Raw genomic sequence first — 25,978 nt, forward strand, 5'->3', positions numbered from 1 at the left:
AAATCTGACATTACGCAAAAAAAAAAAAAAAAAAAAAAAAAAGAAATCACGTGACTCGTTCCGTTTGACGTGAATCTTGATTCAAAACGAAAGATTCATAAAGATTTCGAAGCTTCGAGCAGCCGCTGGAACGTTCTTCACTGGTAAAATGTCGATCTTTGGATTTTTAAAACAGTCTGTATAAAAAACGTTCAATTTACGTTTACGATTATCTTTTAAAGGACAGTTTTTGTAAAATTATTTGGAATCGCTTGAGGAAAAGGGCTACATTTGAATGGGTTGATGAACTACTGATATGCCATTTAATAGTTATAATAGTGCAAGTGGGTTTCTGGTCACCACAGGAAAAACATTACAATGATCTTACCCTCTTCTGGAATATTTACAACATGATAATGGGTTTCTGCCATGGGTTTGAACAGAAGGAGTGTCAACTGTTGCAAGTACATGTTGTTTCTGGAAGGGAGAGAAATAGCCTGCCCTAATTTGGCTGTCTTTCTTCCTCTTGTTCTCTCTTTCACACACACACAAACTTACGTTCACTTTTTACTCTCAGCATCTGTCAGGTTTCATTGGTGTCTCGCACTTAAGATGTCATCACCACGAGACGGCCCCTTCCCCGGGGTCCCGCTGGTAGATGGAACAACATGGTGAAAGGTCAGTGAACCAGCACAACTGCCATTGGTAATTCAGTGAACAAGACAACTCTAATAAACACACACACACACACACACACACACACACACTAGACACTTTTATTGTTTTACTGTAATACATTATATCCAATAACCTACCTAATCACGATTCACATACTAACAGAAAACTTGCATTTTTACGCACGCACGCACACACACACACAGACACAGACACTATTCATAATAACATATAAAATAAATAATTTTATCAGTGTGAGGTGATGGTATCAAATGGAAGTACCATGGTACTCGAAGGCAGTGTTATATGTACTATTATACTGTTTATTAGGGGCCAAGCACCGAAGGTGCGAGGCACCTATTGTTTTTGTTCCGGTTCTTATTATTAGGGGCCAAGCACCGAAGGTGCGTAGGCACCTATTGTTTTCGTTGGCGTTATTAGGGGCCAAGCACCGAAGGTGCGTAGGCACCTATTGTTTTCGTTGGCGTTATTAGGGGCCAAGCACCGAAGGTGCGTAGGCACCTATTGTTTCCGTTGGCGTTATTAGGGGCCAAGCACCGAAGGTGCGTAGGCACCTATTGTTTTCGTTGGCGTTATTATTATTATTCTTCTTCTTCTTCTTCTTCCGCCGCAAGTCTATGGCAGCCCATAGAACCGTTTGCGGGAAAGTTGTATAATTTGGCACACTGATAGAGGACAGTCCCAACATTAACTATAGCAAATTTGAAGCCTCTAACTCCTACTCTCTAGCGCCACCACTTGTCCAAACTTTCAATGTTTGTATGCTAATAACTTTTGAACCGTAAGCCAGAAAATGGAAATTCTTTTTTCCTCTGAATCCTTGGCTCAGGCCAAGTCGAATGAACCCTAAAATTCAAAAATCGCAAGGTTTAGTTTTTTCGCTATTTTCAATTATTCGAAAAACCTACTTTTTCGAACTCGTCCTAGACGGTTAGTCCGATTGCCACGAAAATTGGCTCAGATCATCTTCAGACCATGCTGGCAAAAAGTTATGGAATTCAAGTTGATTCGTCCAACTGTTGTCGAATGACACGTAAACAAATTTGACGAAAAGCACGCAAACATGCACATGAGGCTATATCCCGGCAACGGTTTGTCATATTGAGACCAAACTTGGCGTGTGTTATAACAAGCATGAACTGAGACTACCTGCTGTGTTTCGACACAGCGCCACCTAGTGGTCAGGAGATATGAAAAATGCATATTTTGGCTTATAACTACTGAATGGTTTGGCCAAAAATCACACAACTGGTCTCTTTAGATTCAGTGAGTCATGTCGAGTCGAATGATATCCAATTTTCCTGTGTCGGCCATTTTAGGCGTCGGCCATTTTGAATTATGTTTCAAAATGCTGTATTTTTTGAACGCAGCATCGTATCGTTTCGCAAATAATTACAAAAATATTCGGCACCATGCCCTGAAGGTACTCAAAAAGTTTGGTGGCAGCGCCTCCTTGTGGCCAATAGTTATAATGAAATATCACATAAACGCTAATAACTTTTGAATAAATTAGTCTATTAAAATTAAAATGGTCTCGCTATATTCTGTGGGTCATGCCGAGAGTATTGATACCAATAATGTGAAAATTGGCCTTACTTCCTGTCCGCCATTTTGCTTAATGTTGAAAACCTACTTTTTCGAACTCCTCCTAGACCGTTAGCCCAATTTTCACCAAATTTGACGTGAATCATCTTCAGACCATGCTGGCAAAAAGTTATGGATTTTGTGTCGATATACGTAACGGTTCTCATTTAGCGCATCAACGAATTTGCTGGAAGGGTGCCAAAATGCATTTGAGGCTGTATCTCTGCAACACTTTGACATATTTGCACCAAACTTTGTATGTGTCATCGCCACCTCACACTGACCATGCCACATAAATTTGGTAACAGCGCCACCTATTGGTCAAGAGTAATAAACCATTCATTAACCATGAGTAATTACACTTTTTAAAATGCTAATAACTTTTTAGTCCATTAGCCTATTGCAACGAAACTGGGCTCAAAATATTCCCTGGCTTATGCCGATAACATAGATACCAAATATGCCAGTGTTTACTGAAGTTCCGGTCCACCATTTTGATTTATGTGGAAAACCTACTTTTTCGAACTCCTCATGAACCGTATGTCCAATTTTCACCAAATTCGAATCAGATGATCTTCAGACTATGTTGACACAAAGTTATGGATTTTGTGTCGATAGACAAAACCGTTTTCGCATACCAAAGCGACGAAGTTGAAACACAATGACAAAATGACACTTGAGGTTGCATCTCTGGAATGCTGTGGCATATTAACACCAAACTTTGTGTGTGTCATTGAAAAGTCAAACAGAGTACACCAAATTGATTTCATAACAGTGCCACCTATTGGTCAAACTTTATAAGCCAAGTAATCATGCTACTAGAGGTGGTATTATGATTTTTTTTTGCCATTTCAATTACAATAATTCCAAAATTACTGTTATTGCTCATTAATGTATTTGGTGTGATGCTTCATGCCATGCTTAGCTCCTACATTTGCCGTTGGAGTGCTTGGCCCCGTAATTGCTGCTTGCAGCTATATTTAGGGGCCAAGCACCGAAGGTGCGTAGGCACCTATTGTTTCCGTTGGCGTTATTATTATTATTCTGCTTCTTCTTCTTCTTCCGCCGCAAGTCTATGGCAGCCCATAGAACCGATTGCGGGAAAGTTGTATAATTTGGCACACTGATAGAGGACAGTCCCAGCATTAACTATAGCAAATTTGAAGTCTCTAACTCCAACTCTCTAGCGCCACCACTTGTCCAAACTTTCAATGTTTCTATGCTAATAACTTTTGAACCGTAAGCCAGAAAATGAAAATTCTTTTTTCTTCTGAATCCTTGGCTCATGCCAAGTCGAATGAACCCCAAAATTCAAAAATCGCAAGGTTTAGTTTTTTCGCTATTTTCAATTATTCGACAAACCTACTTTTTCGAACTCGTCCTAGACGGTTAGTCTGATTGCCACGAAAATTGTCTCAGATCATCTTCAGACCAGGCCGGCAAAAAGTTATGGAATTCAAGTTGATTCGTCCAACCGTTGTCGAATGACATGTAAACTAATTTGACGAAATGCACGCAAAAATGCACGTGAGGCTATATCTCGGCAACAGTTTGTCATATTGAGACCAAACTTGGTGTGTGTTTTAACAAGCATGAACTGAGACTACCTGCAGTGTTTCGACACAGCGCCACCTAGTGGTCAGGAGATATGAAAAATGCATATTTTGGCTTATAACTTCTGAATGGTTTGGCCAAAAATCACACAACTGGTCTCTTTAGATTCAGTGAGTCATCTCGAGTCGAATGATATCCAATTTTCCCGTGTCGGCCATTTTAGGCGTCGGCCATTTTGAATTATGTCTTAAAATGCTGTATTTTTTGAACGCAGCATCGTATCATTTCGCAAATAATTACAAAAATATTCGGCTCCATGCCCTGAAGGTACTCAAAAAGTTTGGTGGCAGCGCCACCTTGTGGCCAATAGTTATAATGAAATATCACATAAATGCTAATAACTTTTGAATAATTTAGACTATTAAAATTAAAATGGTCTCGCTATATTCTGTGGGTCATGCCGAGAGCATTGATACCAATTATGTGAAAATTGGCCTTACTTCCTGTCCGCCATTTTGCTTAATGTTGAAAACCTACTTTTTCGAACTCCTCCTAGACCGTTAGCCCAATTTTCACCAAATTTGACGTGAATCATCTTCAGACCATGCTGGCAAAAAGTTATGGATTTTGTGTCGATATACGTAACGGTTCTCATTTAGCGCATCAACGAATTTGCTGGAAGGGTGCCAAAATGCATTTGAGGCTGTATCTCTGCAACACTTTGACATATTTGCACCAAACTTTGTATGTGTCATCGCCACCTCACACTGACCATGCCACATAAATTTGGTAACAGCGCCACCTATTGGTCAAGAGTAATAAACCATTCATTAACCATGAGTAATTACACTTTTTAAAATGCTAATAACTTTTTAGTCCATTAGCCTATTGCAACGAAACTGGGCTCAAAATATTCCCTGGCTTATGCCGATAACATAGATACCAAATATGCCAGTGTTTACTGAAGTTCCGGTCCACCATTTTGATTTATGTGGAAAACCTACTTTTTCGAACTCCTCATGAACCGTATGTCCAATTTTCACCAAATTCGAATCAGATGATCTTCAGACTATGTTGACACGAAGTTATGGATTTTGTGTCGATAGACAAAACCGTTTTTGCATACCAAAGCGACGAAGTTGAAACACAATGACAAAATGACACTTGAGGCTGCATCTCTGGAATGCTGTGGCATATTAACACCAAACTTTGTGTGTGTCATTGAAAAGTCAAACAGAGTACACCAAATTGATTTCATAACAGTGCCACCTATTGGTCAAACTTTATAAGCCAAGTAATCATGCTACTAGAGGTGGTATTATGATTTTTTTTTTGCCATTTCAATTACAATAATTCCAAAATTACTGTTATTGCTCATTAATGTATTTGGTGTGATGTTTCATGCCATGCTTAGCTCCTACATTTGCCGTTGGAGTGCTTGGCCCCGTAATTGCTGCTTGCAGCTATATTTATTATTATTCTGCTTCTTCTTCTTCTTCTTCTTCCGCCGCAAGTCTATGGCAGCCCATAGAACCGATTGCGGGAAAGTTGTATAATTTGGCACACTGATAGAGGACAGTCCCAGCATTAACTATAGCAAATTTGAAGTCTCTAACTCCAACTCTCTAGCGCCACCACTTGTCCAAACTTTCAATGTTTCTATGCTAATAACTTTTGAACCGTAAGCCAGAAAATGAAAATTCTTTTTTCTTCTGAATCCTTGGCTCATGCCAAGTCGAATGAACCCCAAAATTCAAAAATCGCAAGGTTTAGTTTTTTCGCTATTTTCAATTATTCGAAAAACCTACTTTTTCGAACTCGTCCTAGACGGTTAGTCCGATTGCCACGAAAATTGGCTCAGATCATCTTCAGACCATGCTGGCAAAAAGTTATGGAATTCAAGTTGATTCGTCCAACTGTTGTCGAATGACACGTAAACAAATTTGACGAAAAGCACGCAAACATGCACGTGAGGCTATATCCCGGCAACGGTTTGTCATATTGAGACCAAACTTGCCGTGTATTATAACAAGCATGAACTGAGACTACCTGCAGTGTTTCGAAACAGCGCCACCTAGTGGTCAGGAGATATGAAAAATGCATATTTTGACTTATAACTACTGAATGGTTTGGCCAAAAATCACACAACTGGTCTCTTTAGATTCAGTGAGTCATGTCGAGTCAAATGATATCCAATTTTCCTGTGTCGGCCATTTTAGGCGTCGGCCATTTTGAATTATGATTTAAAATGCTGTATTTTTTGAACGCAGCATCGTATCGTTTCGCAAATAATTACAAAAATATTCGGCTCCATGCCCTGAAGGTACTCAAAAAGTTTGGTGGCAGCGCCACCTTGTGGCCAATAGTTATAATGAAATATCACATAAATGCTAATAACTTTTGAATAAATTAGTCTATTAAAATTAAAATGGTCTCGCTATATTCTGTGGGTCATGCCGAGAGTATTGATACCAATAATGTGAAAATTGGCCTTACTTCCTGTCCGCCATTTTGCTTAATGTTGAAAACCTACTTTTTCGAACTCCTCCTAGACCGTTAGCCCAATTTTCACCAAATTTGACGTGAATCATCTTCAGACCATGCTGGCAAAAAGTTATGGATTTTGTGTCGATATACGTAACGGTTCTCATTTAGCGCATCAACGAATTTGCTGGAAGGGTGCCAAAATGCATTTGAGGCTGTATCTCTGCAACACTTTGACATATTTGCACCAAACTTTGTATGTGTCATCGCCACCTCACACTGACCATGCCACATAAATTTGGTAACAGCGCCACCTATTGGTCAAGAGTAATAAACCATTCATTAACCATGAGTAATTACACTTTTTAAAATGCTAATAACTTTTTAATGCATTAGCCTATTTGAAGGAAACTGGGCTCAAAATATTCCCTGGCTTATGCCGATAACATAGATACCAAATATACCACGGTAACCTTAACTTCCGGTCCGCCATTTTGATTTATGTTGAAAACATACTTTTTCGAACTCCTCATCAACCGTATGTCCGATTTTCACCAAATTCGAATCAAATGATCTTCAGGCTATACTGATTCAAAATTATGGATTTTGAGTCGATAGACAAAACCGTTTTCGCATACCACATCGACGAATTTGAGGCACAATGAGAAAATGACACTTGAGGCTGTATCCCTGGAATGCTTTGGCATATTGACACCAAACTTTGTGTGTGTCATTGAAAAGTCACACAGAGTACACCAAATTGATTTTATAACAGTGTCACCTATTGGTCAAGCTTGATAAACCAAGTAATCATGCTACTAGAGGTGGTATTGGTGGTTTTTTTTTTTTGCCATTTCAAATACAATAATTCCAAAATTGCTGTTATTGCTCATTAATGTATTTGGTGTGATGCTTTATGCGATGCTTAGCTACTACATTTGCCGTTGGAGTGCTTGGCCCCGTAATTGCTGCTTGCAGCTATATTTATTATTATTATTATTCTTCCGACTGGGAGTCTATGGCAGCCCATAGAACCGAATGCGGGAAAGTTGTTTTGGTTTGACATTCTGATAGAGGACAGTGCCAACATTTAGTACACCAATTTTGGTGTGTCTAAGACATTCCCTCTAGCGCCACCAACTGTCCGAAATTTCACTTTAATTTTGTTAATAACTTTTTAACCGTAAGTCCAATCAACAAAATTCTTTTTTCCTCTGATTTCTGAGCTCATGCCGATTCGATTGCACCCTACGCCGTCATTTTCCGTCATAGAAATATGGCCGCCATTTTGAATTCTTTGAAAAACCTACTTTTTCGAACTCGTACTAGACGGTTTGTCCGATTCACACGAAAATTGAACCAGATCATCTTCAGGCAGTGCTGACCAAAAGTTATGCAAATCAAATTGATTCGTCAAACCGTTTTCGAAAAACGCTCAAACAAATTTTACAAAACGCTTAGAAAAACAGTTGTAAGGCTGTATCTCTGCAACGATTTATCGTATTCAGACCAAACCTGGTACATGTCATAACAAGCATGACCTGAGGCTACTTGCTGCGTTTCGGCGCAGCGCCACCTACTGGTCCGGAGATATGAAAAATTGCTATTTTTGCTTATAACTTCTAAACAGTTTGTCCAAAAATCATAACATTGGTCTTGTTAGATTCAGGGCAACATGCCGAGTCGACTGATATCAAATTTTACCATTTCGGCCATTTTGTCTGTCGGCCATTTTGAATTTTGTGCTAAAATGCTGTATTTTCAGAACGCATCAACGGATTGTTACGAAACATGGTATGGGTCATCAGCACAATGTCCTGAAGGAGTGTGAGAAGTTTCGAAACAGCGCCACCTAGTGGTGATCATACTTTTTTAAATGCTTATAACCTTGGGTGTGGTCGACTTATTTTCTCGAGACTCACCAAATTAGACTCCTGAAACCTTACAGAGTCCTACGATACCAAACATGCTAGGTTTCGCCTTACGGTTTGTGTAGCGTTGTGATTTAGCGCTTAAAAAACATCTGGCTATATCTTCGAAACCACTTGTCTGATCGAGACGAAACCACCGTCAGAAGTTCGGAAACATAGGTCGATAGCTATACACCAATGCCCAAATGCCAAAATATTGATGGTAAGGTGTAGTAATATTCAATCAAAGTCAAGAGTCAGTCATTTTTTACGTGCTTTTTCATATAAATGTCTATAACTCTGAAGTGAATTGAGATATTTTCACCAAAATTGACACACATATGTATGGGCTCACTCTGAGCACACATAAAAAGAAATGGTGGGACTGAGCCTCTTGGTGGCGCTATAATAGAACAAAATATGAAATTATCATTGACTTCAATACAGTTTTGTGAAATAAAATGCAATACTAAACAAATGCATTGATGTAATATTACGAAACTCAGAATGTGCCAACAACACCATCCCCTGAAGGTACTCAAAATATTTTGAAACACCGCCACCTAGTGGTCAACAGTTATAACTCAATTTAAATAAAGGCTAATAACTTTTGAATAAATCTGGCTATTGACATGACGCTGGTCTTTTTAGATTCCTTGGGTCAAGTCGAGAACATAGATACAAAGTTTTCCTTATTTGGCTGAACTTCCTGTCCGCCATTTTGATTAATGTTGAAAACTTACTTTTTCGAACTCCTCCTAGACCGTTAGTCAGATTTTCACCAAATTTGACGTGGATCATCTTCAGACCATGCTGGCAAAATGTTATGGATTTCGTTTCGATATACGAAACTGTTCTCATTTAGCTCATCAACGAAGCTGCTGGAAGGGTTCTAAAATGCATTTGAGGCTGTATCTCAGCAAAGCTTTGACATATTTGCACCAAACTTTGTATGTGTCATCGTCACCTCACACTGACCATTCCAAACTAATTTGGTAACAGCGCCACCTATTGGTTACACGTGATAAGCAAATAAATCCTATTACTAGTTGTTGTGTTTATTGTTTTCAAGCCATTTTGCCTAAAATAATCTTAAAACTTTCTTAATTACTCATTCCTGCCATTCATCTGAAGCTTGCTTCTGTAGTGCTTGGCCCCGTTATTGCTGCTTGCAGCTATATTTATTATTCTTCTTCTTCTTCTTCTTCTTCCGCCGCAAGTCTATGGCAGCCCATAGAACCGTTTGCGGGAAAGTTGTATAAGTTGGCACACTGATAGAGGACAGTCCCAACATTAACTATAGCAAATTTGAAGCCTCTAACTCCTACTCTCTAGCGCCACCACTTGTCCAAACTTTCAATGTTTGTATGCTAATAACTTTTGAACCGTAAGCCAGAAAATGGAAATTCTTTTTTCCTCTGAATCCTTGGCTCAAGCCAAGTCGAATGAACCCTAAAATTCAAAAATCGCAAGGTTTAGTTTTTTCGCTATTTTCAACTTTTCGAAAAACTTACTTTTTCGAACTCGTCCTAGACGGTTTGTCCGATTTTCACGAAAATTGGCTCAGATCATCAACAGACCATGCTGGCAAAAAGTTATGGAATTCAAGTTGATTCGTCCAACCGTTCTCGAATGACACGTGAAAAAATATGACGAAAAGCACGCAAAAATACACGTGAGGCTATATCTCCACAACGGTTTGGCGTATTGAGACCAAACTTGGTGTGTGTTATAATAAGCATGACCTGAGACTACCTGCAGTGTTTCGACACAGCGCCACCTAGTGGTCAGGAGATATGAAAAATGCATATTTTGGCTTATAACTTCTGAATGGTTTGGCCAAAAATCACAAAAGTGGTGTTTTTAGATTCAGTGCATCATTCCGAGTCGAATGATACCGAATTTTCCCAATTCGGCCATTTTAGGCGTCGGCCATTTTGAATTATGTTTCAAAATGCTGTATTTTTTGAACGCATCATCGTATCGTTTCGCAAATAATTACAAAAATATTTGGCTCCATGCCCTGAAGATACTCAAAAAGTTTGGTGGCAGCGCCACCTTGTGGCCAATAGTTATAATGAAATATCCCATAAATGCTAATAACTTTTGAATAAATTAGACTATTAAAATTAAAATGGCCTCCCTATATTCTGTGGGTAAAGCCGAGAGCATTGATACCAATTATGCGAATATTGGCCATACTTCCTGTCCGCCATTTTGATTAATGTTGAAAACCTACTTTTTCGAACTCCTCCTAGACCGTTAGTCCGATTTTCACCAAATTTGACGTGTATCATCTTCAGACCATGCTGGCAAAAAGTTATGGATTTCGTGTCGATATATGAAACGGTTCTCATTAAGCGCATCAATGAATTTGTTGGAAGGGTGCCAAAATGCATTTGAGGCTGTATCTCTGCAACGCTTTGACATATTTACACCAAACTTTGTACGTGTCATCGCTACCTCACACTGACCATGCCACATAAATTTGGTAACAGTGCCACCTATTGGTCAAGAGTAATAAACCATTCATTACCCATGAATAATTACACTTATAAAAATGCTAATAACTTTTTAATGCATTAGCCTACTGCAACGAAACTGGTCTCAAAATATTCCCTGGTTTATGCCGAAAACATAGATACCAAATATGCCAGATTAAGCTGAACTTCCGGTCCGCCATTTTGATTTATGTTGAAAACCTACTTTTTGAACTCCTCATCAGCCGTTAGTCCAATTTTCACCAAAATTTAATCAGATGATCTTCAGACTGTGCTGACAAAAAGTTATGAATTTTGTGTCGATAGACTAAACCGTTTTTGCATACCACAGCGACGAACTTGAGGCACAATGACAAAATGACACTTGAGGCTGTATCTCTGCAATGCTTTGGCATATTGACACCAAACTTTGTTTGTGTCATTGAAAAGTCACACAGAGTACACCAAATTGACTTGATAACAGCACCACCTATTGGTCAATTTTGATAAGCCAGTAAATCATGCTACTAGAGGTTGTATTTATGATTTTTTTAGCCATTTCAATTACAATAATCCTAAAATTGCTGTTATTGCTCATTAATGCATTTGGTGTGATGCTCCATGCCATGCTTAGCTCCTACATTTGCCGTTGGAGTGCTTGGCCCCGTAATTGCTGCTTGCAGCTATATTTAGGGGCCAAGCACCGAAGGTGCGAGGCACCTATTGTTTTTGTTGGCGTTCTTATTATTATTATTATTATTATTATTATTCTTCCGACTGGGAGTCTATGGCAGCCCATAGAACCAAATGCGGGAAAGTTGTAATGGTTTGACATTCTGATAGAGGACAGTGCCAACATTAAGTACACCAATTTTGGTGGGTCTAATACATTGCCTCTAGCGCCACCAACTGTCCAAAGTTTCACTTTTATTTTGTTAATAACTTTTTAACCCTAAGGCCAATCAACAAAAATCTTTTTTCCTCTGATTTCTGAGCTCATGCCGATTCGATTGCATCCTATGACGTCATTTTCTGTCATAGAAATATGGCCGCCATTTTGAATTTTTTAAAAAACCTACTTTTTCGAACTCGTCCTAGACGGTTTGTCCGATTCACACGAAAATTGAACCAGATTATCTTCAGGCAGTGCTGACCAAAAGTTATGCAAATCAAATTGATTCGTCAAACTGTTTTCGATAAACGCTCAAACAAATTTTACGTAACGCTTACAAAAACAGTCGCAAGGCTGTATCTCTGCAACGATTTATCGTATTCAGACCAAACCTGGTACATGTCATAACAAGCATGACCTGAGGCTACTTGCTGCGTTTCGGCCCAGTGCCACCTACTGGTCTGGAGATATGAAAAATTGCTATTTTTGCTCATAACTTCTAAACAGTTTGTCCAAAAATCATAAAATTGGTCTTGTTAGATTCAGGGCAACATGCCGAGTCGACTGATATCCAATTTTTCCATCTCGGCCATTTTGACTGTCAGCCATATTGAATTTTGTGCTAAAATGCTGTATTTTAAGAACGCAGCAACGGATTGTTACGAAACTTGGTATGGGTCATCAGCACAATGTCCTGAAGGAGTGTGAGAAGTTTCGAAACAGCGCCACCTAGTGGTGATCTTCTTTGTTTAAACGCTTATAACTCTGGGTGTGGTCGACTTATTTTCACGAGACTCATCAAATTAGACTCTTGAAACCTTACCGAGTCCTACGATACCAAACATGCTAGGTTTCGCCTTACGGTTTGTGTAGCGTTGTGATTTAGCGCTTAAAAAACATTTGGCTATATCTTCGAAACCGCTTGTCTGATCGAGACGAAACCACCGTCAGAAGAAGGAAACATAGGTCGATAGCTATATACCAATGCCCTAATGCAAAAATATTGATAGTAAGGGGTAGTAATATTCAATCAAAGTCAAGAGTCAGTCAATTTTTATGTGTTTTTTCATGTAAATGTCTATAACTCTGAAGTGAATTGAGATATTTTCACCAAAATTGACACGCATATGTATGGGCGCACTCTGATGACACATAAAAAAAATGGTGGGACTGAGCCTCTTGGTGGCACTATAATAGAACAAAACATGAAATTCCCATTGACTTCAATACACTTATGTGAAATAAAAGGCTATGCTAATCAAATGCATTGGTGTTATATTCCGAAACTCAGAATGTGCCAACAACACCATCCCCTGAAGGTACTCAAATTATTTTGAAACAGCGCCACCTAGTGGTCAAAAGTAATAACTCAATGTACATAAAGGCTAATAACTTTTTAATAAATCTGCCTATTGTTCCAACATGACATCCAATGTTATGGATTTCATGTCTATATATGAAACGGTTCTCATTTAGCGCATCAACCAATTTGCTGGAATGATGCCAACATTCATTTGAGGCTGTATCTCTGCAAAGCTTTGACATATTTGCACCAAACTTTGTATGTGTCATCGTCACCTCACACTGACCATTCCAAACTAATTTGGTAACAGCGCCACCTATTGGTTACACGTGATAAGCCAATAAATCCTATTATTAGTTGTTGTGTTTATTGTTTTCAAGCCAATTTGGCTAAAATAATCTTAAAACTGTCTTAATTACTCATTCCTGCCGTTCGTCTGAAGCTTGCTTCTGTAGTGCTTGGCCCCGTTATTGCTGCTTGCAGCTATATTTAGGGGCCAAGCACCGAAGGTGCGTAGGCACCTATTGTAATCGTTGGCGTTATTATTATTCTGCTTCTTCTTCTTCTTCTTCTTCTTCTTCCGCCGCAAGTCTATGGCAGCCCATAGAACCGATTGCGGGAAAGTTGTATAATTTGGCACACTGATAGAGGACAGTCCCAACATTAACTATAGCAAATTTGAAGTCTCTAACTCCTACTCTCTAGCGCCACCACTTGTCCAAACTTTCAATGTTTGTATGCTAATAACTTTTGAACCGTAAGCCAGAAAATGGAAATTCTTTTTTCCTCTGAATCCTTGGCTCATGCCAAGTCGAATGAACCCCAAAATTCAAAAATCGCAAGGTTTAGTTTTTTCGCTATTTTCAATTATTCGAAAAACCTACTTTTTCGAACTCGTCCTAGACGGTTAGTCCGATTGCCACGAAAATTGGCTCAGATCATCTTCAGACCATGCTGGCAAAAAGTTATGGAATTCAAGTTGATTCGTCCAACTGTTGTCGAATGACACGTAAACAAATTTGACGAAAAGCACGCAAACATGCACGTGAGGCTATATCCCGGCAACGGTTTGTCATATTGAGACCAAACTTGGCGTGTGTTATAACAAGCATGAACTGAGACTACCTGCAGTGTTTCGACACAGCGCCACCTAGTGGTCAGGAGATATGAAAAATGCATATTTTGGCTTATAACTACTGAATGGTTTGGCCAAAAATCACACAACTGGTCTCTTTAGATTCAGTGAGTCATGTCGAGTCAAATGCTATCCAATTTTCCTGTGTCGGCCATTTTAGGCGTCGGCCATTTTGAATTATGATTTAAAATGCTGTATTTTTTGAACGCAGCATCGTATCGTTTCGCAAATAATTACAAAAATATTCGGCTCCATGCCCTGAAGGTACTCAAAAAGTTTGGTGGCAGCGCCACCTTGTGGCCAATAGTTATAATGAAATATCACATAAATGCTAATAACTTTTGAATAAATTAGTCTATTAAAATTAAAATGGTCTCGCTATATTCTGTGGGTCATGCCGAGAGTATTGATACCAATAATGTGAAAATTGGCCTTACTTCCTGTCCGCCATTTTGCTTAATGTTGAAAACCTACTTTTTCGAACTCCTCCTAGACCGTTAGCCCAATTTTCACCAAATTTGACGTGCATCATCTTCAGACCATGCTGGCAAAAAGTTATGGATTTTGTGTCGATATACGTAACGGTTCTCATTTAGCGCATCAACGAATTTGCTGGAAGGGTGCCAAAATGCATTTGAGGCTGTATCTCTGCAACACTTTGACATATTTGCACCAAACTTTGTATGTGTCATCGCCACCTCACACTGACCATGCCACATAAATTTGGTAACAGCGCCACCTATTGGTCAAGAGTAATAAACCATTCATTAACCATGAGTAATTACACTTTTTAAAATGCTAATAACTTTTTATTGCATTAGCCTATTTGAAGGAAACTGGGCTCAAAATATTCCCTGGCTTATGCCGATAACATAGATACCAAATATACCACAGTAAGCTGAACTTCCGGTCCGCCATTTTGATTTATGTTGAAAACATACTTTGTCGAACTCCTCATCAACCGTATGTCCGATTTTCACCAAATTCGAATCAAATGAACTTCAGACTATACTGATTCAAAGTTATGGATTTTGAGTCGATAGACAAAACCGTTTTCGCATACCACATCGACGAATTTGAGGCACAATGAGAAAATGACACTTGAGGCTGTATCCCTGGAATGCTTTGGCATATTGACACCAAACTTTGTGTGTGTCATTGAAAAGTCACACAGAGTACACCAAATTGATTTTATAACAGTGCCACCTATTGGTCAAGCTTGATAAGCCAAGTAATCATGCTACTGGAGGTGGTATTGTTTTTTTTTTTTTTTTTTTTGCCATTTCAAATACAATAATTCCAAAATTGCAGTTATTGCTCATTAATGTATTTGGTGTGATGCTTCATGCGATGGTTAGCTCCTACATTTGCCGTTGGAGTGCTTGGCCCCGTAATTGCTGCTTGCAGCTATATTTAGGGGCCAAGCACCGAAGGTGCGTAGGCACCTATTGTTTTCGTTGGCGTTATTAGGGGCCAAGCACCGAAGGTGCGTAGGACCCTCTTGTTTTTGTTGGCGTTCTTATTATTAGGGGCCAAGCACCGAAGGTGCGTAGGCACCTATTGTTTTCGTTGGCGTTATTATTATTCTTCTTCTTCTTCTTCTTCTTCTTCTTCTTCCGCCGCAAGTCTATGGCAGCCCATAGAACCGATTGCGGGAAAGTTGTATAATTTGGCACACTGATAGAGGACAGTCCCAACATTAACTATAGCAAATTTGAAGTCTCTATCTCCTACTCTCTAGCGCCACCACTTGTCCAAACTTTCAATGTTTGTATGCTAATAACTTTTGAACCGTAAGCCAGAAAATGAAAATTCTTTTTTCCTCTGAATCCTTGGCTCATGCCAAGTCGAATGAACCCCAAAATTCAAAAATCGCAAGGTTTAGTTTTTTCGCTATTTTCAATTATTCGAAAAACCTACTTTTTCGAACTCGTCCTAGACGGTTAGTCCGATTGCCACGAAAATTGGCTCAGATCATCTTCAGACCATGCTGGCAAAAAGTTATGGAATTCAAGTTGATTCGTCCAACTGTTGTCGAATGACACGTAAACAAATTTGACGAAAAGCACGCAAACATGCACGTGAGGCTATAACCCGGCAACGGTTTGTCATATTGAGACCAAACTTGGCGTGTGTTATAACAAGCATGAACTGAGACTACCTGCAGTGTTTCGACACAGCGCCACCTAGTGGTCAGGAGATATGAAAAATGCATATTTTGGCTTATAACTACTGAATGGTTTGGCCAAAAATCACACAACTGGTCTCTTTAGATTCAGTGAGTCATGTCGAGTCAAATGCTATCCAATTTTCCTGTGTCGGCCATTTTAGGCGTCGGCCATTTTGAATTATGATTTAAAATGCTGTATTTTTTGAACGCAGCATCGTATCGTTTCGCAAATAATTACAAAAATATTCGGCTCCATGCCCTGAAGGTACTCAAAAAGTTTGGTGGCAGCGCCACCTTGTGGCCAATAGTTATAATGAAATATCACATAAATGCTAATAACTTTTGAATAAATTAGTCTATTAAAATTAAAATGGTCTCGCTATATTCTGTGGGTCATGCCGAGAGTATTGATACCAATAATGTGAAAATTGGCCTTACTTCCTGTCCGCCATTTTGCTTAATGTTGAAAACCTACTTTTTCGAACTCCTCCTAGACCGTTAGCCCAATTTTCACCAAATTTGACGTGCATCATCTTCAGACCATGCTGGCAAAAAGTTATGGATTTTGTGTCGATATACGTAACGGTTCTCATTTAGCGCATCAACGAATTTGCTGGAAGGGTGCCAAAATGCATTTGAGGCTGTATCTCTGCAACACTTTGACATATTTGCACCAAACTTTGTATGTGTCATCGCCACCTCACACTGACCATGCCACATAAATTTGGTAACAGCGCCACCTATTGGTCAAGAGTAATAAACCATTCATTAACCATGAGTAATTACACTTTTTAAAATGCTAATAACTTTTTATTGCATTAGCCTATTTGAAGGAAACTGGGCTCAAAATATTCCCTGGCTTATGCCGATAACATAGATACCAAATATACCACAGTAAGCTGAACTTCCGGTCCGCCATTTTGATTTATGTTGAAAACATACTTTGTCGAACTCCTCATCAACCGTATGTCCGATTTTCACCAAATTCGAATCAAATGAACTTCAGACTATACTGATTCAAAGTTATGGATTTTGAGTCGATAGACAAAACCGTTTTCGCATACCACATCGACGAATTTGAGGCACAATGAGAAAATGACACTTGAGGCTGTATCCCTGGAATGCTTTGGCATATTGACACCAAACTTTGTGTGTGTCATTGAAAAGTCACACAGAGTACACCAAATTGATTTTATAACAGTGCCACCTATTGGTCAAGCTTGATAAGCCAAGTAATCATGCTACTGGAGGTGGTATTGTTTTTTTTTTTTTTTTTTTTGCCATTTCAAATACAATAATTCCAAAATTGCAGTTATTGCTCATTAATGTATTTGGTGTGATGCTTCATGCGATGGTTAGCTCCTACATTTGCCGTTGGAGTGCTTGGCCCCGTAATTGCTGCTTGCAGCTATATTTAGGGGCCAAGCACCGAAGGTGCGTAGGACCCTCTTGTTTTTGTTGGCGTTCTTATTATTATTATTATTATTCTTCCGACTGGGGGTCTATGGCAGCCCATAGAACCGAATGCGGGAAAGTTGTAATGGTTTGACATTCTGATAGAGGACAGTGCCAACATTAAGTACACCAATTTTGGTGTGTCTAAGTCAATCCCTCTAGCGCCACCAACTGTCCAAAATTTCACTTTTATTTTGTTAATAACTTTTTAACCGTAAGGCCAATCAACAAAATTATTTTTTCCTCTGATTTCTGAGCTCATGCCAATTCGATTGCACCCTATCCAGTCATTTTTCGTCATAGAAATATGGCCGCCATTTTGAATTTTTTAAAAACCTACTTTTTCGAACTCGTCCTAGACGGTTTGTCCGATTCACACGAAAATTGAACCATATCATCCTCAGGCAGTGCTGACCAAAAGTTATGCAAATCAAATTGATTCGTCAAACCGTTTTCGATAAACGCTCTAACAAATTTTACATAGTGCTTACAAAAACAGTCGTAAGGCTGTATCTCGGCAACGACTTATCCTATTCAGACCAAACTTGGTACATGTCATAACAAGCATGACCTGAGGCAACATGCTGTGTTTGGACACAGCGCCACCTACTGGTCCGGAGATATGAAAAACTGCTCTTTTTGCTTATAACTTCTGAACAGTTTGTCCAAAAATCATAACATTGGTCTTGTTAGATTCAGGGCAACATGCCGAGTCGACTGATATCCAATTTTACCAATTCGGCCATTTTGACTGTCGGCCATTTTGAATTTTGTGCTAAAATGCTGTATTTTCAGAACGCATCAACGGATTGTTACAACACTTGGTATGGGTCATCAACACAATGTCCTGAAGGAGCGTGAGAAGTTTCGAAACAGCGCCACCTAGTGGTGATCTTCTTTTTTTAAATGCTTATAACTTTGGGTGTGGTCGACTTATTTTCACCAGACTCATCAAATAGGACTCCTGAAACCTTACCGAGTCCTACGATACCAAACATGCTAGGTTTCGCCTTACGGTTTGTGTAGCGTTGTGATTTAGCGCTTAAAAAACATTTGGCTATATCTTCGAAACCGCTTGTCTGATCGAGACGAAACCACCGTCAGAAGTTCGGAAACATAGGTCGATAGCTATACGACAATGCCCAAATGCCAAAATATTGATAGTAAGGGGTAGTAATATTCAATCAAAGTCAAGAGTCAGTCATTTTTTACATGCTTTTTCATATAAATGTCTATAACTCTGAAGTGAATTGAGATATTTTCACCAAAATTGACACACATATGTATGGGCTCACTCTGAGGACACATACAAAAAATGGTGGGACTGAGCCTCTTGGTGGCGCTATAATAGAACAAAACATGAAATTCCCATTGACTTCAATACAGTTTTTTGAAATAAAATGCTATACTAAACAAATGCATTGGTGTAATATTACGAAACTCAGAATGTGCCAACAACACCATCCCCTGAAGGTACTCAAAATATTTTGAAACAGTGCCACCTAGTGGTCAAAAGTTATAAATCAATTTACATAAAGGCTAATAACTTTTGAAAAGATCTGGCTATTGACATGACGCTGATCTTAATAGATTCCTTGGGACAGGCCGAGAACATAGATACCAAGTTTTCCTTATTTGGCTGAACTTCCTGTCCGCCATTTTGATTAATGTTGAAAACCTACTTTTTCGAACTCCTCCTAGACCGTTAGTCAGACTTTCACCAAATTTGACGTGGATCATCTTCAGATCAAGCTGGCAAAATGTTATGGATTTCGTGTCGATATACGAAACGGTTCTCATTTAGCGCATCAACGAATCTGCTGGAAGGGTTCCAAAATGCATTTGAGGCTGTATCTCTGCAAAGCTTTGACATATTTGCACCAAACTTTGTATGTGTCATCGTCACCTCACACTGACCATTCCAAACTAATTTGGTAACAGCGCCACCTATTGGTTACACGTGATAAGCCAATAAATCCTATTACTAGTTGTTGTGTTTATTGTTTTCAAGCCATTTTGCCTAAAATAATCTTAAAACTGTCTTGATTACTCATTCCTGCCGTTCGTCTGAAGCTTGCTTCTGTAGTGCTTGGCCCCGTTATTGCTGCTTGCAGCTATATTTATTATTCTTCTTCTTCTTCTTCTTCTTCCGCCGCAAGTCTATGGCAGCCCATAGAACCGATTGCGGGAAAGTTGTATAATTTGGCACACTGATAGAGGACAGTCCCAACATTAACTATAGCAAATTTGAAGTCTCTATCTCCTACTCTCTAGCGCCACCACTTGTCCAAACTTTCAATGTTTGTATGCTAATAACTTTTGAACCGTAAGCCAGAAATTGGAAATTCTTTTTTCCTCTGAATCCTTGGCTCATGCCGAGTCGAATGGACACCAACATTCAAAAATCGCAAGGTTTAGTTTTTTCGCTATTTTCAATTATTCGAAAAACCTACTTTTTCGAACTCGTCCTAGACGGTTAGTCCGATTGCCACGAAAATTGGCTCAGATCATCTTTAGACCATGCTGGCAAAAAGTTATGGAATTCAAGTTGATTCGTCCAACTGTTGTCGAATGACACGTAAACAAATTTGACGAAAAGCACGCAAACATGCACGTGAGGCTATATCCCGGCAACGGTTTGTCATATTGAGACCAAACTTGGCGTGTGTTATAACAAGCATGAACTGAGACTACCTGCAGTGTTTCGACACAGCGCCACCTAGTGGTCAGGAGATATGAAAAATGCATATTTTGGCTTATAACTACTGAATGGTTTGGCCAAAAATCACACAACTGGTCTCTTTAGATTCAGTGAGTCATGTCGAGTCAAATGATATCCAATTTTCCTGTGTCGGCCATTTTAGGCGTCGGCCATTTTGAATTATGATTTAAAATGCTGTATTTTTTGAACGCAGCATCGTATCGTTTCGCAAATAATTACAAAAATATTCGGCTCCATGCCCTGAAGGTACTCAAAAAGTTTGGTGGCAGCGCCACCTTGTGGCCAATAGTTATAATGAAATATCACATAAATGCTAATAACTTTTGAATAAATTACTCTATTAAAATTAAAATGGTCTCGCTATATTCTGTGGGTCATGCCGAGAGTATTGATACCAATAATGTGAAAATTGGCCTTACTTCCTGTCCGCCATTTTGCTTAATGTTGAAAACCTACTTTTTCGAACTCCTCCTAGACCGTTAGCCCAATTTTCACCAAATTTGACGTGCATCATCTTCAGACCATGCTGGCAAAAAGTTATGGATTTTGTGTCGATATACGTAACGGTTCTCATTTAGCGCATCAACGAATTTGCTGGAAGGGTGCCAAAATGCATTTGAGGCTGTATCTCTGCAACACTTTGACATATTTGCACCAAACTTTGTATGTGTCATCGCCACCTCACACTGACCATGCCACATAAATTTGGTAACAGCGCCACCTATTGGTCAAGAGTAATAAACCATTCATTAACCATGAGTAATTACACTTTTTAAAATGCTAATAACTTTTTATTGCATTAGCCTATTTGAAGGAAACTGGGCTCAAAATATTCCCTGGCTTATGCCGATAACATAGATACCAAATATACCACAGTAAGCTGAACTTCCGGTCCGCCATTTTGATTTATGTTGAAAACATACTTTTTCGAACTCCTCATCAACCGTATGTCCGATTTTCACCAAATTCGAATCAAATGATCTTCAGACTATACTGATTCAAAGTTATGGATTTTGAGTCGATAGACAAAACCGTTTTCGCATACCACATCGACGAATTTGAGGCACAATGAGAAAATGACACTTGAGGCTGTATCCCTGGAATGCTTTCGCATATTGACACCAAACTTTGTGTGTGTCATTGAAAAGTCACACAGAGTACACCAAATTGATTTTATAACAGTGCCACCTATTGGTCAAGCTTGATAAGCCAAGTAATCATGCTACTAGAGGTGGTATTGTTTTTTTTTGTTTTTTTTTTGCCATTTCAAATACAATAATTCCAAAATTGCAGTTATTGCTCATTAATGTATTTGGTGTGAGGCTTCATGCGATGCTTAGCTCCTACATTTGCCGTTGGAGTGCTTGGCCCCGTGATTGCTGCTTGCAGCTATATTTAGGGGCCAAGCACCGAAGGTGCGTAGGCACCTATTGTTTCCGTTGGCGTTATTAGGGGCCAAGCACCGAAGGTGCGTAGGCACCTATTGTTTTCGTTGGCGTTATTATTCTTCTTCTTCTTCTTCTTCCGCCGCAAGTCTATGGCAGCCCATAGAACCGTTTGCGGGAAAGTTGTATAATTTGGCACACTGATAGAGGACAGTCCCAACATTAACTATAGCAAATTTGAAGCCTCTAACTCCTACTCTCTAGCGCCACCACTTGTCCAAACTTTCAATGTTTGTATGCTAATAACTTTTGAACCGTACGCCAGAAAATGGAAATTCTTTTTTCCTCTGAATCCTTGGCTCATGCCAAGTCGAATGAACCCCAAAATTCAAAAATCGCAAGGTTTAGTTTTTTCGCTATTTTCAATTATTCGAAAAACCTACTTTTTCGAACTCGTCCTAGACGGTTAGTCCGATTGCCACGAAAATTGGCTCAGATCATCTTCAGACCATGCTGGCAAAAAGTTATGGAATTCAAGTTGATTCGTCCAACTGTTGTCGAATGACACGTAAACAAATTTGACGAAAAGCACGCAAACATGCACGTGAGGCTATATCCCGGCAACGGTTTGTCATATTGAGACCAAACTTGGTGTGTGTTTTAACAAGCATGAACTGAGACTACCTGCAGTGTTTCGACACAGCGCCACCTAGTGGTCAGGAGATATGAAAAATGCATATTTTGGCTTATAACTTCTGAATGGTTTGGCCAAAAATCACACAACTGGTCTCTTTAGATTCAGTGAGTCATGTCGAGTCGAATGATATCCAATTTTCCCGTGTCGGCCATTTTAGGCGTCGGCCATTTTGAATTATGTGTTAAAATGCTGTATTTTTTGAACGCAGCATCGTATCGTTTCGCAAATAATTACAAAAATATTCGGCTCCATGCCCTGAAGGTACTCAAAAAGTTTGGTGGCAGCGCCACCTTGTGGCCAATAGTTATAATGAAATATCACATAAATGCTAATAACTTTTGAATAATTTAGACTATTAAAATTAAAATGGTCTCGCTATATTCTGTGGGTCATGCCGAGAGCATTGATACCAATTATGTGAAAATTGGCCATACTTCCTGTCCGCCATTTTGCTTAATGTTGAAAACCTACTTTTTCGAACTCCTCCTAGACCGTTAGTCCAATTTTCACCAAATTTGACGTGAATCATCTTCAGACCATGCTGGCAAAAAGTTATGGATTTCGTGTCGATATACGAAACAGTTCTCATTTAGCGCATCAACGAATTTGCTGGAAGGGTGCCAAAATGCATTTGAGGCTGTATCTCTGCAACGCTTTGACATATTTGCACCAAATTTTGTATGTGTCATCGCCACCTCACACTGACCATGCCACAGAAATTTGGTGACAGCGCCACCTATTGGTCAAGAGTAATAAACCATTCATTAACCATGAATAATTACACTTGTAAAAATGCTAATAACTTTTTATTGCATTAGCCCATTCGAATGGAACTGGGCTCAAAATATTCCCTGGTTTATGGCGATAACATAGATACCAAATATACCATAGTAAGCTGAACTTCCGGTCCGCCATTTTGATTTATGTTGAAAACCTACTTTGTCGAACTCCTCATCAACCGTAGGTCCGATTTTCACCAAATTCGAATCAAATGATCTTCAGACTATGCTGACTCAATGTTATGGCTTTTGAGTCGATAGACAAAACCATTTTCGCATACCACATCGACGAATTTGAGGCACAATGAGAAAATGACACTTGAGGCTGTATCCCTGGAATGCTTTGGCATATTGACACCAAACTTTGTGTGTGTCATTGAAAAGTCACACAGAGTACACCAAATTGATTTTATAACAGTGCCACCTATTGGTCAAGCTTGATAAGCCAAGTAATCATGCTACTAGAGGTGGTATTATGATTTTTTTTTTTGCCATTTCAATTACAATAATTCCAAAATTGCTGTTATTGCTCATTAATGAATTTGGTGTGATGCTTCATGCTTAGCTTAGCTCCTACATTTGCCGTTGGAGTGCTTGGCCCCGTAATTGCTGCTTGCAGCTATATTTATTATTAGGGGCCAAGCACCGAAGGTGCGTAGGCACCTATTGTAATCGTTGGCGTTATTATTATTCTGCTTCTTCTTCTTCTTCTTCTTCTTCTTCCGCCGCAAGTCTATGGCAGCCCATAGAACCGATTGCGGGAAAGTTGTATAATTTGGCACACTGATAGAGGACAGTCCCAACATTAACTATAGCTAATTTGAAGTCTCTAACTCCTACTCTCTAGCGCCACCACTTGTCCAAACTTTCAATGTTTGTATGCTAATAACTTTTGAACCGTAAGCCAGAAAATGGAAATTCTTTTTTCCTCTGAATCCTTGGCTCATGCCAAGTCGAATGAACCCCAAAATTCAAAAATCGCAAGGTTTAGTTTTTTCGCTATTTTCAATTATTCGAAAAACCTACTTTTTCGAACTCGTGCTAGACGGTTAGTCCGATTGCCACGAAAACTGGCTCAGATCATCTTCAGACCATGCTGGCAAAAAGTTATGGAATTCAAGTTGATTCGTCCAACCATTGTCGAATGACACGTAAACTAATTTGACGAAAAGCACGCAAAAATGCACTTGAGGCTATATCTCAGCAACGGTTTGGCATATTGAGACCAAACTTGGTGTGTGTTATAATAAGCATGACCTGAGACTACCTGCAGTGTTTTGACACAGCGCCACCTAGTGGTCAGGAGATATGAAAAATGCATATTTTGGCTTATATCTTCTGAATGGTTTGGCCAAAAATCACACAACTGGTCTCTTTAGATTCAGTGAGTCATGTCGAGTCGTATGATATGCAAATTTCCTGTGTCAGCCATTTTAGGCGTCGGCCATTTTGAATTATGTTTTAAAATGCTGTATTTTTTCAACGCAGCATCGTATCGTTTCGCAAATAATTACAAAAATATTCGGCTCCATGCCCATAATGTACTCAAAAAGCTTGGTGGCAGCGCCACCTGGTGGTCAAGAGTTATAATGAATTATCACAAAAATGCTAATAACTTTTGAGTAAATTAGACAATTGAAATGCAAATGGTCTCCCCGTATTCTTTGGGTCATGCCGAGAACATAGATACCAATTATGCCAAAATTGGCCATACTTCCTGTCCGCCATTTTGATTAATGTTGAAAACCTACTTTTTCGAACTCCTCCTAGACCGTTAGTCCGATTTTCACCAAATTTGACGTGAATCATCTTCAGACCATGCTGGCAAAAAGTTATGGATTTCGTGTCGATATACAAAACGGTTCTGATTTAGCGCATCAACGAATTTGCTGGAAGGGTGCCAAAATGCATTTGAGGCTGTATCTCTGCAACGCTTTGACATTTTTGCACCAAACTTTGTATGTGTCATCGCCACCTGACACTGACCATGCCACATAAATTTGGTAACAGCGCCACCTATTGGTCAAGAGTAATGAACCATTCATTAACTATGAATAATTACACTTATAAAAATGCTAGTAACTTTTTAATGCATTAGCCTATTGTAATGAAACTGGCCTCAAAATATTCCCTGGCTTATGCCGACAACATAGATACCATATATGCCAGAGTAAGCCGAACTTCCTGTCCGCCATTTTGATTTATGTTGAAAACCTACTTTTTCGAACTCCTCATCAACCGTTAGTCCGATTTTCACCAAAATTGACTCAGATGATCTGTAGACTGTACTGACAAAATGTTATGGATTTTGTATCGATAGACAAAACCGTTTTCGCATACCACAGCGACGGATTTGAGGCACAATGCCAAAATGACACTTGAGGCTGTATCTCTGCAATGCTTTGGCATATTGACACCAAACTTTGTTTGTGTCATTGAAAAGTCACACAGAGTACACCAAATTGACTTGATAACAGCACCACCTATTGGTCAATTTTGATAAGCCAGTAAATCATGCTACTAGAGGTTGTATTTATGATTTTTTTAGCCATTTCAATTACAATCATCCTAAAATTGCTGTTATTGCTCATTAATGCATTTGGTGTGATGCTCCATGCCATGCTTAGCTCCTACATTTGCCGTTGGAGTGCTTGGCCCCGTAATTGCTGCTTGCAGCTATATTTATTCTTCTTCTTCTTCTTCTTCCGCCGCAAGTCTATGGCAGCCCATAGAACCGATTGCGGGAAAGTTGT

At 39.2% G+C, this 25,978-nt stretch overlaps 1 protein-coding gene and 1 long non-coding RNA gene across 7 annotated transcripts in view; one reads left to right on the forward strand and one right to left on the reverse strand.

Moving 5' to 3' along the window:
- The first annotated feature begins 596 nt into the window (after positions 1-596).
- The window catches only part of LOC127959389 (regulating synaptic membrane exocytosis protein 4-like), a 118,000-nt gene continuing 92,618 nt past the window's right edge, over positions 597-25,978 (forward strand). The window contains exon 1 of the mRNA XM_052558553.1: positions 597-657. Within this exon, the coding sequence (XP_052414513.1) occupies positions 648-657 (10 nt within the window). The 5' untranslated portion in view covers positions 597-647. The remainder of the gene's footprint in view (positions 658-25,978) is intronic.
- Positions 13,390-25,978, reverse strand: part of LOC127959390 (uncharacterized) — a 48,307-nt gene continuing 35,718 nt past the window's right edge. For 3 of the 6 annotated variants that reach the window (XR_008154255.1, XR_008154254.1, XR_008154250.1), the window contains one exon: positions 24,154-24,247. This is a non-coding gene — a long non-coding RNA (uncharacterized LOC127959390). Of the gene's footprint in view, positions 13,763-15,339; positions 15,934-21,832; positions 22,189-24,153; positions 24,248-25,978 lie in introns of those variants that run through there. The other 3 variants (XR_008154251.1, XR_008154253.1, XR_008154252.1) reach the window with 3 other exon arrangements.

This window comes from Carassius gibelio, chromosome B6 (assembly GCF_023724105.1).
Source record: "Carassius gibelio isolate Cgi1373 ecotype wild population from Czech Republic chromosome B6, carGib1.2-hapl.c, whole genome shotgun sequence".
Lineage (NCBI taxonomy): Eukaryota > Metazoa > Chordata > Actinopteri > Cypriniformes > Cyprinidae > Carassius > Carassius gibelio.